The sequence below is a fragment of the Ipomoea triloba genome, chromosome 3 (assembly GCF_003576645.1).
Source record: "Ipomoea triloba cultivar NCNSP0323 chromosome 3, ASM357664v1".
Taxonomy (NCBI): Eukaryota; Viridiplantae; Streptophyta; class Magnoliopsida; order Solanales; family Convolvulaceae; genus Ipomoea; species Ipomoea triloba.
In genome coordinates this window covers 1,964,059-1,975,731 of record NC_044918.1, presented here as the reverse complement: position 1 = coordinate 1,975,731, position 11,673 = coordinate 1,964,059, and the positions used below count along the sequence as shown (strand labels likewise).

The 11,673-nt window shown below is 33.3% G+C and overlaps 2 protein-coding genes across 2 annotated transcripts; one reads left to right on the top strand and one right to left on the bottom strand.

The window, feature by feature from the left end:
• Nucleotides 1-2,283: 2,283 nt before the first annotated feature.
• On the top strand, nucleotides 2,284-5,960 carry LOC116012282 (ras-related protein RABH1e-like). The gene is made up of 6 exons (XM_031251786.1): nucleotides 2,284-2,552; nucleotides 3,735-3,805; nucleotides 4,206-4,294; nucleotides 4,498-4,609; nucleotides 5,179-5,269; nucleotides 5,517-5,960. The coding sequence occupies exons 1-6, from the start codon at nucleotides 2,436-2,438 to the stop codon at nucleotides 5,658-5,660; spliced, it is 624 nt and encodes a 207-aa protein (XP_031107646.1). The 5' UTR covers nucleotides 2,284-2,435; the 3' UTR covers nucleotides 5,661-5,960.
• A 1,419-nt stretch (nucleotides 5,961-7,379) lies between these two features.
• Nucleotides 7,380-10,752, bottom strand: LOC116011760 (UDP-N-acetylglucosamine transporter ROCK1-like). The gene is made up of 7 exons (XM_031251161.1): nucleotides 10,423-10,752; nucleotides 10,002-10,050; nucleotides 9,666-9,892; nucleotides 8,940-9,144; nucleotides 8,705-8,848; nucleotides 8,132-8,206; nucleotides 7,380-7,802 (listed from the first exon to the last, which is right to left on the bottom strand). The coding sequence occupies exons 1-7, from the start codon at nucleotides 10,551-10,553 to the stop codon at nucleotides 7,641-7,643; spliced, it is 993 nt and encodes a 330-aa protein (XP_031107021.1). The 5' UTR covers nucleotides 10,554-10,752; the 3' UTR covers nucleotides 7,380-7,640.
• Between the last annotated feature and the right edge of the window lie 921 nt (nucleotides 10,753-11,673).

The window sequence follows — 11,673 nt, the reverse complement described above, 5'->3', positions numbered from 1 at the left end:
TTATTTTTAGTGAATTCAATGTTCATTTTAAGTGTATTGCAAATTTAAATAATTATACACTAAAGATTTAGTATATTAAAAATAAACCTATACCAAAAGTATTACTATTTGAACCCTGATTCATGGAAGCATCTTAGTTCTTTGATGGTTATCACTAATACGGCGTATGTAGAGCCCAAGTACAATAATTAGTTTGAAAATGGGGTCTTGATTACAGCCCTCTTTGTACTGAAGGGGTTTGGTCCAGCAGGACGAGTTGGACCAAAGACATTACAGCATTTGGTCCAGTACTATTGACTTTAAAGCCATATCATTTCACATTACAGGTTTATCAGTTTATGACTGTATGTTGAGTATTACAAACAAAATATAAATCGTAACACAAAAAGTGGAGATCAAGTAAAGTGACTTTTGATTTAAAGTCCACATGGTTCCGATTTCAACATTTATATATGGTTAAGTGAACATGCAAGCTTAATGCCTTGAATATCCCTCCCATAGCCTCTCTTTTCGTGAATAAATAAATAACCAAATGCATGTATCCTAAAACTTTATGTTTTCTTGCTTGCAATTAACAACTCGTATCCATGGTGTTAGCTTCTATTTGATATCTTATACTACTTTTAACCGATTCTTTCAATAACAAATGGTAATAAATCCATAGCCGCTGAAAACATAAATGTCAAATTGACATTTTAACCAATAATTTATACTACAAATGCGGTAGACTAGAGGTTTGACTTTCTTTTTACGTTAAAGTATTAATTTATTAAAAAAAATTATCCTAGTTGTTTGATATAGTGGTACTTTTATTTATAGTGTTTGATTTTAATTTTCACTTTTAAAAAGGGTTTACATGTTTTCTCGAAAGGGAAACAATAAATAGCATTAATCATAATTCAGATACAAAGTATTACAAATGAAATGAGGGTAGGAAAACCGCTCTATGTAATTTGACATAGGAATTACCTTTCGTTATCTAACTTTTTAAAGAAATGATCCACTTCAAATTCAAAGCCTTCGAAATTTCTTTAGTTTATAAAAAAACAAATCACTTAATTATATGTATATATAGGACTATAGGAGGACAATTTGAAAAGTAGTATCTTTAAAAATATCAAGCATAAAAAAGAAAAAAAAAATTAATGTCAGACATAATAAATGAAATTGAAACTATATTCCAAAACTAAAAGCGCAAAATTGAAATAAATTATTTATCCTCAACTCATCATTAGTTAGAGGAGACAACTAAACCACTATAACTCAAATTTAATTCACAAGAAATAGATAAAAACATTGTAATTTAGCAATAATTTTTTTTTTCATATTGTAGGATAAAGAAAAGAACAAAAACAACTCATAATTAAACAAAACATGATCTAGCTACTTCCACATTATAAGCTGCTAAGAGTGGTTTAACTTTGTTTCGTGAATTTTCTAAAACTCGCAACCCAAATTGTTCCCCTATTAATTACATGTATTTCATCTAGTTAGCGGGAAAGTTTGTCTCTTGATGAATATGTCGTAGACGTAAATACCAGTCTCTCCTAATCGACTCACGAATATCACTAATAATATTCAAATACGGGGCCCTTATCATTTTCTATGTGCATGCAAAATCCCCCCAATAGCTACTAACGAATCACTTTCAAGCTCCACATGTCTATACCGTCTATTTCAACACAACAAAATATAATATTAGCCCAAAGCTCGCCAATTCAACCACAACACTTGATCGAAATTGGAACCCACAAAACTATATACTTTGATAGTCGCACACAACCTTCTTACCGTATTTTTTCCTAACTTTCCTTTTAACTTTAAATAAAAGTTCTTCATTTAATACTAATTTTTAAATGTTATAAAAATACTCATGAAAAATGTAAGTATTTAATTGGTAATTTGTAATTATTTAAAAAAAAATTACATAAATTTACACTTCACAACATTTTATATGTATTGCCAACTTATAAGTTGATGTCTTTTATAACAAATTAATCTCATGCATGAATATTTAAATTTACGTGCATATAATATTAATTAAAAAGTTTAGTCCTCGCTACTCCGTAACTAACTAGTCTGTAGCAATTGGATGGTACCAAAATTAACCCCCTTCTCTCAGTTCCCTGATCTTGATAAAGCAACGATCCAAGGAACGAAAAAGGGCATGCTAGTCATTGTAATGTGACGACGGAAAGTAATTCCAAAAACGAGAAAATTTGGATTTTGCCGTGTTTGGGCGTGGTTGGCGGTTTCATCTTAGAGACGTATATAAAACGATAATTCAAAGGCAGTCTGCGCATTTCGTTGTCCGTTCTTCGCTCCCTTCCTTCTTAGTGCTTCTCTCTCGTATTCCACCGATCCAGATCTGATCTCCCTCCAAACGCTGAGAAGAAAAGTTTGAAACGCAGAGATTTTAACCGAAACACAACGTAATGGCGGTGGTATCGCCTCTGGCCAAGTATAAGCTGGTGTTTCTCGGTGATCAATCGGTCGGCAAAACCAGCATTATCACTCGCTTCATGTACGATAAATTCGATACTACCTATCAGGTATGATCTAGATTTCTTTCAATGCTCGCATTAAAATGCTTTCTTCTCAAATTCGCCGTTATAAACAATTCTCCGGCTTGTCATCGTGGGATGAAGGTAGGTCATGTGTATGGACAGATTTTCATATTCTTGTTTGTTTCTAACGTAAATGTAGGTGGATCTTATTTTCTCGTATGCTCCGTGTTTAGTTTTGAAGTATTTAGATATTTTGATGAAGCGGATCAAGGATTTCCTGTTCAGCTGTATGTTCTCATATATGGTTAAGAAAGAATTCGAGTGTTTGAAATGGAATTACTGTTTGTATAACAATGGAAGGATAGATTGCCAATTGCTAAATCAAAACATTATATATAGGATTATTTTGAAATGTTTGAATTTAAACATGTAACTAGGTAATTGTGCTGTACTTGCATATGACTTGCGGAGTATGAGATTAGTTTCTCAAGAAATGATGCCTATTTAATTCTTTGTTACTTTTGGTCCATTGACTATAATTTTCTTCCCACATTTTATCCAGAACTATTAATCTTATCACATTTGGTAGACAAGTATGCTTTTCTTGTCACGTTTCGTCCTATCGACCAAATACATTTCAAACAATTATTGGAAAAGTTAATTTTATTTTTATTTGGAAAAGCTTCAAGGACAAGGTTGTCCTTTCAAATCTAAATATACATTACTATTACTAAAACTTCCAAAATTGCCCGAAATGTGAAGCTTCTTCCGATTTTTGGGTGTAGAGTGGCAGGAGAAAAGGGTAAAGATTTTTTACATTTCCTTCAATTTTGGGGGCTTTTTTTTTTTTTATAAAAATAGTGACAGTAGTGTGTATTTAGATTTGAAGGGACGACGTGCCTTTGAAGTTGTCCGATAAGAGAAAAATTAATATTTATAGGAGAAAAATTAACATTTATAACTTGTGGTTGCCAAACATTAGTTTGCAAGACCAAATGTGGCAAGAAAAGCGCACCAAATGTGGCAAGGATTAATAGTTGGGATCAAATGTGAGAAGAAGATAATAGCTAAGGGCCAAAAGTGGCAATAACTCCTAAATAAAGTATTAAGCAAGATGGTGGGTTGTGTTATCTTAAACCCATGAAGACTCACTGCAAAATCACGCATTCAAACTTACATTTGTCATGATTTTGAAGCTCTTCCTTACATTTTTGTTACAACATGCAGGCTACGATTGGAATTGATTTTTTATCTAAGACAATGTACCTTGAAGATCGAACAGTTCGCTTGCAACTCTGGTAGGGTTATCATTCATTCTTAACAGGCAACATATCTGAGTCAGTGCATATGTTGATTTCACAGGACACATTTTGAAAGCTAAATAAAATATCAACAGACATGCAAGTATTTTAGTAGTCTACACACTTTGTGTGGGGGTGTCTATGTGGTTTTAGTTTTATTTTTATTTTTGGGTTCCTGCCAAACCTTTAAGCATGGTCAAGATTTACAATTTTACCTTATATTCTGCTTTCCTGCTGAACATAGTCATACATTTATATTGAATGGACTGAAGAGAACATATAAGTGAAAGTTCATACTAATTGATCATTAAGAGATTGGTGGTGTACCCTGTGTTCATAAATATAATTAAATATTACTCCATAGTCTTCTTAACATTTCATTTCCAACTTCATACAGGGATACTGCTGGACAGGAGAGGTTTAGAAGTCTTATCCCAAGTTACATCAGAGATTCTTCTGTTGCAGTGATAGTATATGATGTTGCAAGTGAGTTACTAATTGAAGTGACCATGCAAGAGATTTCTTTATATTTCTCTGTTTTTTACCTACTCAAAATTTTATGAGGACAAAATCTAGAAAATTTTAATCAATGCAATTGTTTCTTTCGATTGACATATCTATCTCTTTGTACAATTTTACCCATCAAATGTGACAAACCATAGTTAATAGCCAAACCATCACATTTGCAGACCGTCAATCATTTTTTAACACTTCAAAATGGATTGAGGAAGTACGCACTGAAAGAGGCAGTGATGTCATTATTGTTCTTGTTGGGAACAAAACTGATCTTGTTGATAAAAGGTCAGTGGTTTCTCTTTTTATTCCATCTTTCACAAGTGTATTGTTAAATGGTGAAATAGATTTGTGCTTCTTTTGTATTTCCATTGAAGTTGCTGAATTGTTTGTACGTCAGTCAATTGTGGGTTCTTTGATTTTCATCAACTCTGTCAGCTTCTTTGAATTCTGCCATGATTTCCTAGCTGAAAGTTGCATATATCCAATTATTTATATGATTGGTGCCCATCGTTTACTGCTTTTGAAATTTTTCTTGCAATGTATGTCTAAACATTGAAGAGTACAAATGCACCTTGCAGATTAAGTGTAAATCTGCGGAAATATGACATTCTTTTGCCGATATCAGCTTCAATTTTCTGGAACCTCTTTTTTTCTGTTCTCATGTTTTTTCCCTTTTATTGATATTTGATAGCATGCTATTGCTTGCTTCCATTAGAAAAATTTATCTAAAAGAACAAAGAAATTGTTTTGAAAGAAAAGACACAGATTGATCACATTTTTTTAATTCTGTCTCTTGACATATACTCCATATCATTTCTCAGAAATCTTCTATGATGATTCTGCTATTTAAACAGGCAAGTTTCAATAGAAGAAGGTGATGCCAAGGCTCGGGAGTTCGGTGTCATGTTTATAGAAACCAGTGCTAAGGCTGGATTCAATATCAAGGTAAAGTTACCTTTAACTTATGACCTCAAATACTGACCTTTGGTAATGTTTGCCTTTTGGTGGCATAAAATGTGAATTGCAAACTCCTTTGCCTTTTGGTGGCATAAAATGTGAATTGCAAACTCCTCTCTCTGTGGCTTGGGTCATACATGAACATTTGAAGCCATTAGTTTCTTTAGGTAGATAAGTGTTGACACAAAAAAGTGCATGAATACACAAAATCTCAGTTTGGAGTTCCATTATGCAGCCTTTATTCCGTAAGATTGCGGCTGCCTTGCCAGGGATGGAGACACTTTCATCCACAAAACAGGAAGATATGGTTGATGTGAATTTGAAGCCCACCACAAATACTAATTCTGCAGAGCAACAAGGTGGAGGTTGCGCATGCTAGAGTTTGTACTTTACATGGAAGAAAAAAAACTAAAGAAAAAGAAGTTGGAAATACTAAAAACTTAGGGTGTTCAATTAGATACACTATTATTATTACTATTACTATTGTTCAAGATATGTTTTGGAACCAGGATTGAATGGTCTTCTAGGTAGCTGGCAGTCTGCTATAGGATACCAAGTTGGAGACGTCCTTAATGTGGTTGTTACTATAAAACATGATTCACAATTTTTGTTTATTGTCCGGATGAAACCAGTTGGTTTGCTTTTGATGGTAAGATGAGCAAGTTTAATTTGGCGCAAATATTTAATTATCTCTGTTGGTTTTATGACTATGAAGGCAGTCAATTAGCCAGCCAATATAACTGAAAGATCAATTGGAATGTTGTCAAAAAGATATTTTATTGTCTTATGTGCGATTAGAGAGCTTAACCATTGTTCAAGACACTAGCAATGTATTTATACATGAAGATTGAGCATTTGGAAGCCAAGAAATCCGTCTAAACTAGGTAAGCAAATCAATAATAAATGCATACAATTTCTTTCCAAATTGTTATGGGATCTTCTCCGACCTTCTGCGAATCCACCCTAGATCGCTTTTCATATATGGTATTTTCCTTTCACACTGGAAGAGGAATCAATCCTTTATGAATAACAGGTCCACAGTTGCACCGACCTTTGCCCCAAGTCAGCTTGGTCTCCAACTGAACTACTTTTCTCTCTGCCCAATTATTCGCCTAATTCTTTCACCCGATCCTTCGTTTGAATCTTCTACTCGTCCGTTTAGATTGTTTCTTCAGTTTTGGATACCTGCATCATCCCTTACTTCGAATTTCAAACTGGTCAGTTTATTTAGGTGAGTCAAAAATTACACAATTCTAACGGAAAGTACATAATATGTTATCATAAGTTATCAATTGAAAGTACATAATATATTAATTACAAGCAAGGTATAAAAATGGATGAAAATATCTTAATTAGTCCAACAGTGATGTTAGGCGGTGAAAAATGCGAGAAAATATGCATTTTCCTTTTTTATCATAGTCTATAATAAACCAATAATAAATGCGTATGGAAAATCTTTCCAATATTATTGCTTTCAGTATCTTGTAATTCTATTATAGAATTTAATTAAATATTTATACTTTTGATATCTTGTAGTTTTATACTTTTATTGAATTTGATTAATTTCAAGTTGAGTTGTTAAATTTATTTATGAAGTTCTATATCGCTTATAAGGGCATGCACACTAATTCAGACATGTGCATGCCAACTCAACTCTCCTAAAACTAAATTAATGTTGTAAAATTGACAAAAATTCATGTAAAACTGTTTCATGAATCTTTTTCCGTGAGATAAGTCGGATCAGGATGAAAATGTAATACTTATACAAAAAAATGTAATATTAATCATGAATAAAGTACTCCGTATTTGTTACTTATAAGGAGTGTAATACGGAGTACTTTAAGAAGAAAAATGTAATATTTTTTTATTTTGATTTAAAATTATTACATTTTTCTATAGAAGTATTACAAGCAACAAACACTTTATTCCTGATTAGTATTACATTTTTTAGTATAAGTATTACAGTTTCATATTGAACCGACATTTCTTGGGTCAGACAAGAGAATTATACTATGTGTACTCCCATTTTCTATTCTCACACACAAAATCTTAATGGAGACATTTGTATTGAAACCCACACGAAAAAATAACTTATCAGTACCCACCACATAAGGAGTAAAATTAAGAGAGTAAGATTTAGAAGTCCATATAGTACAACTCAAAATTTAATTGTGTGCATATTTCTTTAAAATACTATCATGCTATAAGAATGCCAATCCTTTCTCAACATATTAACCTGAGGCAGTCAACTTCTGTAAACAATAACAATAATACAGCAACTCTTCCCTATATCTGTCAGTAAATTCAAAACTAGTTTTGGTGTATGGCCAAGTAAACTTCCACTCACAATGCTGCATCTTCATGATTCCTTCTTCTTAATACGGTATGGGTATTTTTGGTAAATAGAGATGCTAGTAATGACCAGTGGAAGTGCCATGAGGCAGTATATTGAAGGAGGTTTGCCATCGAAGATGAACTGCAGAAGAGCGGTAACAAGGAGTGCAGAGACAATGACAAATCCCTGCATATATGTGATAATATCAGGAATGTCCATAAATGAATCGAGGTAAGAGAAAAGGCAAGTTTGAGCTACACGCATGAAAAATCTCTATATACATATTGGAAGGTTGTGCGTGTTACAAACAGGAAATAATTCGACCTATATGGGAGAAAATGAAGAGAAGTGTCATGTTTTGATGCACTTAGTATGTCGAAGATACTTGTCTATGCTTAAAACCATTGGTCCTGAGACGAGACATCGAGATGGCTACATTTACATATGCAATTGTGCTTTATGTGTGAGTGTGAGAGAGAGCAACAGAAAGAGAGGGTTCATTGTGTGGTACTTGCCTTTCGTACGCCACCAGCATAGGAGGTCACAAGACCAACAAGAATTCCACCAACGGCATTTAGTGTAACAGGGACCTGAAACAAAATAATTTATTATTAAAAAAAAAAAAAAGCAACAACAACAGCAACAAATATTAGCTACTTCACTCCATCTTCAGAAACAAATTTTTAGAAATTTTCATCTGTTTGGAAAATTTCTAGTTTTTAAAAGAGATTAACTGAATAGAAACCCCGCAAAAACAGTGAGAATCCCGAGAAGATGAGCACAAACTAGAGGATAAAGAAATTCACAAACTACATTAGATAGAAATGGGAATACAAATGGGTTTAAAAGGCAACTCCCAAGAAATAGAAACAGAAGGTATTCCATATTAGGTAAAGTTAATAGAAATTTTGAAGAAACAGGAAAATGTGGATAGAAGCCCTGATCTGAATTGTATGTAGTAAAATTTAAAACCAAAATTCTAATTAGCGATTAGACAAATTGTAAGGAGCATGTTACACATGCAACAGACCACTTCACAAATTTATAAAATCTAAAAGCATTTTCTCTATATTATAAAGATCTTATACCATTGTCAGTGCAGTCCAACCATAGAAGAATCCATGCAGTCTGATGGCTTCTCCATCTGGAGACTTGAAAGCACTAGCTATCAAGCAGAGACTCCCAATTATGGACATCTCAATGGTCATCATGTAAGAACTGTGTTTCTTGACCTGACGCATAGAGAAGTATAAATGTGTGTAAATAAACAATAACAAAGTTGTCAGCAGAGTAAAGAGAAAAAAATGATGGAGATCTGCTTGCCTGAGAGGCCCACTGACACAATGCAGAAGCCAAGCCAGAGAGTACAGAAGCTACCAAGACTGGAGCAATCCCATAGAATAAGATTTCATCAGGATTAATATTATTACTAGCAGATGCTTTGCTGGAGCCTTCACCAATACTAAGAAGGACAGCTGCAATAATCAACAAGAAAAGAGCCCCAATTTGTTGAATTGTTTGCTTCTGCCTATAAAACAGAAAAAGAAAGGGCTTTCTGAGATGCTGGCAAGTGAGGTTTACAGTCAGCACTACAATGTCATATAAGCAACGCAAAACTTGATCTGAAGAAACAAAAAGAGATCCAGGATCTGGATAAAATGCAATTTGAATGAAGGGCAATCCACTAATCCATGGACAAAACCAGTCATGGAAAAAAATTGGTCACCACAAAATTTGAGTAAGATTAGGTAAACTTACTTTTACAGCCAGAGTAGCTTCATTAAACCTTTATGCATACCCTCAATGGGTGACTAATTTAATATATCATTAAGCTGACAACTATAAGTCAGCAATCTGTTAAGGAATTATGTCACTTCTAAAACCAATATTATAAAGGCTTGTGCCTCAATGAAAAATATGCACACTTATATCAAAGACACTATTGACTTAATACAAAAGAAATTGATGAGTCCCACAGAGACAATGTGATGTTAGTAACAATCCTAAAGTTGATCTGAAAAGGAAACTATTTGATGAGCACAGGCATACCTCAATATTATAAAGGTAAACAAAGCAGTGAAGAACAGCTTTGTTTGGTTCAAAATTGAAAAAGTGAGAGAATCAAGATTCTTGTATGAAATCTGCAACAAGCTATTCTGGAGTGCATATATAGCAGCAGGTAGCCCTGAGGCAGTCAACGAGCCAACCAAAGTCCAATTCTTGAATAGTTTCTTCAGATTACCTTCTTTTGCTATTAGAATAAGAGCACAACTAACCTGCAATTCAATGTCAATGCCACTGAGTATACAAACAATGAATTGAAGATCAGCTCATAGATTGAGGAAGGGAGTGGCGTGTGGGAGAAGCGAAAAAGGAAAAAATTACCTTGACTAATTCACATGTTAAAACAGATGAAGTTACAATCACCTCTCGTCTGCAGGAAAGATATGATAGGAACTTCAGGAGGGAACATGGTTATCATGGAGTGACACAACAGAAAGATTAAAAACAAGTACTTCCAACAGCATATAGGATTATAGATGCAACTATAATTCTATAAAGTGGAAATCCACACCAATAACTTTGAAAATAGTTTCTTGCTTTTAAGGAAAAAAGAAGAGAACAAAAAACTAAGTCTTTTCCTTAACAAAAATGATATATCATAAATCAAAATAACAAAAAATGCACTCTCTGGATACAAGTACATGCAATCAAATATATACAGGGAACAATTGATAAAGTGAAAAGCATTAATATCCACGCACAATTAAGAAGATCAGGGAATAGTGATAAGCAAAATTAGAACCTGACAAAGCGTTTGGAGATGAGTGGCTGAAAGCCATACTGGAGGGTTAGCAGTAGAGAAAAAAGCCAGATCTTTGGGCTTGAGTTCGCATTCGGATTCGTTACTGAAACTTTGGGTTTGGTCGCCGACATTGCCGGGCGACCCGATCGAGGGAAAACGAGGTCGGGTTGCCTTGCCCGGTGATCAGGTCGCGATTAAGCAGAAAAGCTATGATCTCAGCGGGATGAAAGTATGAAACGACCTTTGAGAATTTTGATTTTCAGTTCAGTCATAGAAAAAGAAAAGGTAGACGATAAGGTAATGAGACTTGCCGTTGAATATTACTTTGGCGGAACGTGAGGAATTGACTAACTGAAAAAAAGGAGAGATAATATTGCTTATACCTTACATAGACCACTATCTAGAAATAATCTTCAAATTCTGCAGTTATTACATATGTTAGCAATTATCAAGTTATTTACTTACATATATAAAAACTGTTAACTATAAATACAGAATGTATTAATTGAATGTACATAATTTTTATATTAAGATTCACAATACAAAATGAACTCTAGTCGTGGTATAACATTTAGCTGGTATGAGATATTTTAATATTATGTGTTAGTAATAGTGGAAGTGATTTTTTGAATTAAACACAATTAATGTATCGTTTTTTAACTTACAAGAAAGTTCATCTTGTGATACAAATAAATAGAGGACTTTTAAAAAGTAAATTAATCTATATTTGCTCCTAGCTTACCAATTTAAACTAATAACATTAATAAATAAATTTTTAAAACGTTAAATTTTAAACCTTGTGATTACCTGTTACTACATAATCCTACCTTCGGAAGGGTCACACTTGTGTGAGACCGTTTCAAGGATCCTTATTCGTGAGACGGGTCGGGTCGGTTCAAATCACCATGCAAATGTCATACTTATATGCTCAAATATAACACTAATCAAAAATACAATTTTTATTACTTATAAGAGAAAAAGTAATACATTTTTCATAATAAGTAATGTTGACAAGTGCCTCTCACTTATAAGGACAAATATAATAATTTTGAGTAAAAATGTAATACTTTTAAATCGAAATGTAAAAGTATTGTATTTTCCCTTAAAAGTATTACATTTACCTTAATAAGTAACAAAAATTTTATTCCTAATTAGTATTACATTTGAGCATATAAGTATGACATTTGTGCATACCCGACCCGATCCGTCTCATGTTGAGACGGTCTCACACAAGTTTTTGCCCTTTCGGAA

What these genes read in the sequence shown, in the direction of transcription:
- LOC116012282 (XM_031251786.1), top strand. Translation starts at nt 2,436, where the DNA reads ATGGCGGTGGTATCGCCTCTGGCCAAGTATAAGCTGGTGTTTCTCGGT. An exon ending in AATTCGATACTACCTATCAG is followed by an intron (nt 2,553 to 3,734) that starts GTATGATCTAGA and finishes TACAACATGCAG; the next exon opens with GCTACGATTGGAATTGATTT. An exon ending in AGGCTGGATTCAATATCAAG is followed by an intron (nt 5,270 to 5,516) that starts GTAAAGTTACCT and finishes TCCATTATGCAG; the next exon opens with CCTTTATTCCGTAAGATTGC.
- LOC116011760 (XM_031251161.1), bottom strand. Translation starts at nt 10,553, where the DNA reads ATGTCGGCGACCAAACCCAAAGTTTCAGTAACGAATCCGAATGCGAAC. An exon ending in ATCTCCAAACGCTTTGTCAG is followed by an intron (nt 10,051 to 10,422) that starts GTTCTAATTTTG and finishes TCTTTCCTGCAG; the next exon opens with ACGAGAGGTGATTGTAACTT. An exon ending in TGTGTCAGTGGGCCTCTCAG is followed by an intron (nt 8,849 to 8,939) that starts GCAAGCAGATCT and finishes TCTATGCGTCAG; the next exon opens with GTCAAGAAACACAGTTCTTA.